Source organism: Procambarus clarkii, chromosome 62, assembly GCF_040958095.1.
Source record: "Procambarus clarkii isolate CNS0578487 chromosome 62, FALCON_Pclarkii_2.0, whole genome shotgun sequence".
Taxonomy (NCBI): Eukaryota; Metazoa; Arthropoda; class Malacostraca; order Decapoda; family Cambaridae; genus Procambarus; species Procambarus clarkii.
Genome location: NC_091211.1, coordinates 33,870,901 through 33,877,792, shown reverse-complemented (window position 1 = coordinate 33,877,792; position 6,892 = coordinate 33,870,901). Strand labels below are relative to the sequence as shown.

Below are 6,892 nucleotides of genomic sequence, written 5' to 3'. Positions count from 1 at the left end.
CAGGAACTCCCTGAACCCTCTCCAGGTATGGTGCACGGTAATCATTTTCACGCTAATAAACATAGTATAGTAATCATTTTCATTACCACTACACCCTCTATGCGCTACACTGTACCAACCATGCCGTTGATCCTCTGCCATGGTTGGCAGGTTACACTGTCAGTCTGCTACACTGTACCAACCATGCCGTTTGAGGAAAATGTCCGCCAATAGTATAACATGTGAGAGTAACATGGTCTATGAGAGCACATGGACCAGTCATGGCTGCTTGTAGAACACGCCAAGCTCTCCCAAGACAGTGAGAGTGTCAGGTCACCATATTGCCACCATTTTGTGTACACCAACCCAGGGACGCCTCTTTAATGGATCCGTATCAGGATATACAAGTACATCTAATAAGCTATAAGCATATCATGGTAATACTCCAAAATAAATGCATATACTTAATAAATTATTTTTTAACCAGAAAAGTTTGGTTAACGGTTGTATAAATGGATCCTTAAAACGGGTTATGATACCTGGCCGTGGGGTGGATCGGCTCTGTGTTCAGACGCTGCTGCTTTAGTAAACATTACTTCCCCCCCCCCCCTCACCAGCGGCCAGATTCACGAAAGCAGTTACGCAAGCACTTAGGAACGTGTACATTTTCCTCAATCTTTGACGGCTTTGGTTACATTTATTAAACAGTTTACAAGCATGAAAACTTGCCCTTCAACTGTTGTTATTGTTATAAACAGCCTCCTGGTGCTTTGGAGCTCATTAACTGTTTAATAATTGTAAACAAAGCCGCCAAAGATTGAGAAAAGATGTACAGGTTCGTAAGTGTTTGCGTAACTGCTTCGTGAATCTAGACCCAGGACGCCCCACGATGGACTCCTGGCTCAACCTTGACGACGGGTGGACGTCTGGACGCCTCCTCCGCCTGGGGGCCGCCAGATCACGTCTTGTTTCCGCGTTTTGGATTTGCTACTGCTGTTTCGCGTCCCTATTCCACGGTCGATTGTGCGACGCCTGGCGCTCCTGGCACTCCCCAATCATCTGCCTTTTTCCGTTTCTTTGCCGCGAGGCATATTAGTTTCCTGTGATTGGCGTCAGTTATTTCACGATTAGGCTTGGCGTTTCACCCTTTCCGGGCTTCGCGATTAACCGTACACGGGTACGGCGGGACGCATCCCGTCCCATGATCGTCGTCGACCTGAAATCAACAACAATAACAACAACACTCCACGATGTTCAAACTGGTTATTTGCACGTGTTACCATCTGTGACCTGAATGGTGGTGTTAACGACACATAAATGTATATTTATGTGTACACATTTATGAGAAATAAATGAGAAATAATAAGAGTAAGCAATACTATGCCACCACAGCAACACACTCTATTAGTGCTATAAGTGTGTGTTGCCATAAGTTGTGAGTGTAGTGTGAGCCACACCTGACGCCTGAAGACACACGCTGACACAGTGTAGACAACACTACATCAACATCAGTAGTGGACAACACCACCTCAACATCAGTAGTGGACAACACCACCTCAACATCAGTAGTGGACAACACCACCTCAACATCAGTAGTGGACAACAACACCACCTCAACATCAGTAGTGGACAACACTACCTCAACATCAGTAGTGGACAACACCACCTCAACATCAGTAGTGGACAACACCACCTCAACATCAGTAGTGGACAACACTACCTCAACATCAGTAGTGGACAACACCACCTCAACATCAGTAGTGGACAACACTACATCAACACCAGTAGTGGACAACACTACCTCAACATCAGTAGTGGACAACACTACATCATCATCAGTAGTGGACAACACCACCTCAACATCAGTAGTGGACAACACCACCTCAACACCAGTAGTGGACAACACCACCTCAACATCAGTAGTGGACAACACCACCTCAACATCAGTAGTGGACAACACCACCTCAACATCAGTAGGGAACAACACTACACACTGGCCCAACAAGACGGTTACATCTTAGTACAATAACACAGCGCTCCATACCTGCATCTTAATCAAATAAGGAAGGTTGGTGGTGTAAAGATTGGATCCAATTCTTTGTGCCACTAATCCCATTACTTACAGGTGCGGTCACACCTTGACCTTACCAGCTCACCTCAGTAAATAAATTACTCACCACTAAAATAAAAATATTCCGACTTGGTTAATCAATATCTAACAAATATTTGATATATTGTAATTACTTAAAGATAAATTAAATTAGACATTTGCATTACAGGTAACCACAATTCATATCAATAAATAATTAAATAATCTTGTCATTGTTTATAATATAATTCATATGTGGCAAGATACCAGATGAGAAAGATAAGCTAAAATAATTTGTAGCTGTATCAGTGTTTGTTGTATTATACTGTATATAGTCTTGTATTTACCCACCCAACCACTTGGGCTGGACGGTAGAGCATCGTTCCCTCCTCATGCAGGTCGGCGTTCAATCCCGGACCGTCCAAGTGGTTGGGTACCATTCCTTCCCACCGTCTCATCCCAAATCCTTATCCTGACTCCTTCCCAGTGCTATATAGTCGTAATGGCTTGGCACTTTCCCCCTGATAGTTTCCTTCCCTTCCTTCTTTTTCCCCAAGTGGTAAACTGGTGATTTTCTCCTCCAACAGGTAAATGACAGCCGGACCACTCCTGGCGGGTCACGCTGAGTCTGAGCCACCTGGGGAACACAGGGAGTACATGTAGTCCACTACGCCACGGAGAGGGCATCAGTGTTGCCAGTGACAGCTGGGAATGACAACTGTCAGTGTAGACAGCTAAGTGGCTGTTATGTTGGTAGTTAGTTCCTTATTATAGGGCGTCAGAAAACTACAAATCCCACACCCCTGACCCTCAGCCTGCAGAAGCTGGAGACTGTCTCCTGCTGTGTCTGCGGTGCTCTCCAGGACACAACAGTTTGATGAGGTTGATGAGTTTGATGTACAACTCATCTAACACACTCATCAATCCTTATCTTGTAACGCGTTGGTTCACATCAACTGTGTGGTGGTGTGAAGTAGATTGAGGGAGTATGGGAGTAAAGGGATGAGGGAAGAGAGGCGTAGTGAGGAGAGGGTGGATAGAAAACTGGGCATGGGATGGGAGGAGGGAGGAGGTGTGGGAGAGAAGTGGGAGTAGGAGGGAAGGAGTGTAGAGAGCAGGAGTAGAGTGACTCCATGTTACCTTGATGTTTTACTTAATATTCGTGATCTTAATACGACAGTGCTGCCTCCACCCTGCCATGCTACGACAGTGCTGCCTCCACCCTGCCATGCTGCGACAGTGCTGCCTCCACCCTGCCATGCTACGACAGTGCTGCCTCCACCCTGCCATGCTGCGACAGTGCTGCCTCCACCCTGCCATGCTGCGACAGTGCTGCCTCCACCCTGCCATGCTGCGACAGTGCTGCCTCCACCCTGCCATGCTATGACAGTGCTGCCTCCACCCTGCCATGCTGCGACAGTGCTGCCTCCACCCTGCCATGCTACGACAGTGCTGCCTCCACCCTGCCATGCTGCGACAGTGCTGCCTCCACCCTGCCATGCTACGACAGTGCTGCCTCCACCCTGCCATGCTGCGACAGTGCTGCCTCCACCCTGCCATGCTACGACAGTGCTGCCTCCACCCTGCCATGCTGCGACAGTGCTGCCTCCACCCTGCCATGCTACGACAGTGCTGCCTCCACCCTGCCATGCTACGACAGTGCTGCCTCCACCCTGCCATGCTGCCCAAAATCTTAACCCCCCCCCCGCCCCCCCTTAGCACTGTGACAGGGAAAATTGCTTAAGTATGTTTAAGGAACCAGGAGCCAGAGTCACGAAAGCACTTACGAACCCGTACATCTTTTCTCAATCTTTGGCGGCTTTGTTTCCAGTTATTAAACAGTTAATGAGCTCCGAAGCACCAGGAGGCTGTTTATAACAATAACAACAGTTGATTGACAAGTTTTTATGCTTGTAAACTGTTTAATAAATGTAACCAAAGCCGTCAAAGGTTGAGGAAAGATGTACACGTGCGTAAGTGCTTGCGTAACTGCTTCGTGAATTTGGCCCTAGCAAGACTAAGTGAGGAGGGGGGGGGGGGCGGTGCCACGTGCCACACCCTCCTCCCTCCTCTCCCTCGTGGCCCTCACTCTCCTCCTTGTTATCTCAAGTCTTACTTGAGAGATCAGTAACACTAATCACCTAATCATTACTCTAATTCATGGGATGTTAATTACAAACGGATGAACAAACACCACGTTGGTGATTGTGGGAGAGGCCGGCTGGTCAACTCTCTCTGTGGGAGAGGCTGGCTGGTCACCTCTCTCTGTGGGAGAGCATGGCTGGTCACCTCTCTCTGTGGGAGAGGCTGGCTGGTCACCTCTCTCTGTGGGAGAGGTTGGCTGGTCACCTAGCTCTCTCTGTGGGAGAGGATGGCTGGTCAGAGAGGTTGGCTGGTCACCTCTCTCTGTGGGAGAGCATGGCTAGTCACCTCTCTCTGTGGGAGAGCATGGCTGGTCACCTCTCTCTGTGGGAGAGGCTGGCTGGTCACCTCTCACTGTGGGAGAGCATGGCTAGTCACCTCTCTCTGTGGGAGACGCTGGCTGGTCACCTCTCTCTGTGGGAGAGCATGGCTGGTCACCTCTCTCTGTGGGAGAGGTTGGCTGGTCACCTCTCTCTGTGGGAGAGGTTGGCTGGTCACCTCTCTCTGTGGGAGAGGTTGGCTGGTCACCTCTCTCTGTGGGAGAGGTTGGCTGGTCACCTCTCTCTGTGGGAGAGGTTGGCTGGTCACCTCTCTCTGTGGGAGAGATTGGCTGGTCACCTCTCTCTGTGGGAGAGGTTGGCTGGTCACCTCTCTCTGTGGGAGAGGTTGGCTGGTCACCTCTCTCTGTGGGAGAGGTTGGCTGGTCACCTCTCTCTGTGGGAGAGGTTGGCTGGTCACCTCTCTCTGTGGGAGAGGTTGGCTGGTCACCTCTCTCTGTGGGAGAGGTTGGCTGGTCACCTCTCTCTGTGGGAGAGGTTGGCTGGTCACCTCTCTCTGTGGGAGAGGTTGGCTGGTCACCTCTCTCTGTGGGAGAGGTTGGCTGGTCACCTCTCTCTGTGGGAGAGGTTGGCTGGTCACCTCTCTCTGTGGGAGAGGTTGGCTGGTCACCTCTCTCTGTGGGAGAGGTTGGCTGGTCACCTCTCTCTGTGGGAGAGGTTGGCTGGTCACCTCTCTCTGTGGGAGAGGTTGGCTGGTCACCTCTCTCTGTGGGAGAGGTTGGCTGGTCACCTCTCTCTGTGGGAGAGGTTGGCTGGTCACCTCTCTCTGTGGGAGAGGTTGGCTGGTCACCTCTCTCTGTGGGAGAGGTTGGCTGGTCACCTCTCTCTGTGGGAGAGGTTGGCTGGTCACCTCTCTCTGTGGGAGAGGTTGGCTGGTCACCTCTCACTGTGGGAGAGGTTGGCTGGTCACCTCTCTCTGTGGGAGAGGTTGGCTGGTCACCTCTCTCTGTGGGAGAGGTTGGCTGGTCACCTCTCTCTGTGGGAGAGGTTGGCTGGTCACCTCTCTCTGTGGGAGAGGTTGGCTGGTCACCTCTCTCTGTGGGAGAGGTTGGCTGGTCACCTCTCTCTGTGGGAGAGGTTGGCTGGTCACCTCTCTCTGTGGGAGAGGTTGGCTGGTCACCTCTCTCTGTGGGAGAGGTTGGCTGGTCACCTCTCTCTGTGGGAGAGGTTGGCTGGTCACCTCTCTCTGTGGGAGAGCATGGCTGGTCACCTCTCTCTGTGGGAGAGGCCGGCTGGTCACCTCTCACTGTGGGAGAGGCTGGCTGGTCTCCTCTCACTGTGGGAGAGCATGGCTGGTCACCTCTCTCTGTGGGAGAGGCCGGCTGGTCACCTCTCACTGTGGGAGAGGCTGGCTGGTCACCTCTCACTGTGGGAGATGGCAGGTGGTCACCTCTCTCTGTGGGAGAGGCCGGCTGGTCACCTCTCTCTGTGGGAGAGGCCGGCTGGTCACCTCTCTCTGTGGGAGAGGCTGGCTGGTCATCTCTCACTGTGGGAGAGGCTGGCTGATCACCTCTCTCTGTGGGAGAGGCCGGCTGGTCACCTCTCACTGTGGGAGAGGCTGGCTGGTCACCTCTCACTGTGGGAGAGGCTGGCTGGTCACCTCTTTCTGTGGGAGAGGCCGGCTGGTCACCTCTCACTGTGGGAGAGGCTGGCTGGTCACCTCTCACTGTGGGAGAGGCCGGCTGGTCACCTCTCTCTGTGGGAGAGGCCGGCTGGTCACCTCTCACTGTGGGAGAGGCTGGCTGGTCACCTCTCACTGTGGGAGAGGCTGGCTGGTCACCTCTCTCTGTGGGAGAGGCTGGCTGGTCACCTCTCTCTGTGGGAGAGGCTGGCTGGTCACCTCTCTCTGTGGGAGAGGTTGGCTGGTCACCTCTCTCTGTGGGAGAGCATGGCTGGTCACCTCTCTCTGTGGGAGAGCATGGCTGGTCACCTCTCTCTGTGGGAGAGCATGGCTGGTCACCTCTCTCTGTGGGAGAGCATGGCTGGTCACCTCTCTCTGTGGGAGAGGTTGGCTGGTCACCTCTCTCTGTGGGAGAGGCCGGCTGGTCACCTCTCTCTGTGGGAGAGCATGGCTGGTCACCTCTCTCTGTGGGAGAGCATGGCTGGTCACCTCTCTCTGTGGGAGAGGTTGGCTGGTCACCTCTCTGTGGGAGAGGCCGGCTGGTCACCTCTCTCTGTGAGAGAGGCCGGCATGGTCACCTCTCTCTGTGGGAGAGGCTGGCTGGTCACCTCTCACTGTGGGAGAGGCTGGCTGCTCACCTCTCACTGTGGGAGTGGCTGGCTGGTCACCTCTCTCTGTGGGAGAGGCCGGCTGGTCACCTCTCACTGTGGGAGAGGCCGGCTG

The 6,892-nt window shown here is 52.8% G+C and overlaps 1 protein-coding gene across 1 annotated transcript in view; it reads left to right on the top strand.

Annotated features, from left to right (window-relative positions):
- LOC138354419 (mucin-22-like) overlaps positions 1–3,765 on the top strand; it is a 13,514-nt gene extending 9,749 nt beyond the window's left edge. Inside the window, exon 2 of the mRNA XM_069308611.1 lies at positions 3,249–3,765. Coding sequence (XP_069164712.1) covers positions 3,249–3,765 — 517 coding nt within the window. The remainder of the gene's footprint in view (positions 1–3,248) is intronic.
- Positions 3,766–6,892: the final 3,127 nt, after the last annotated feature.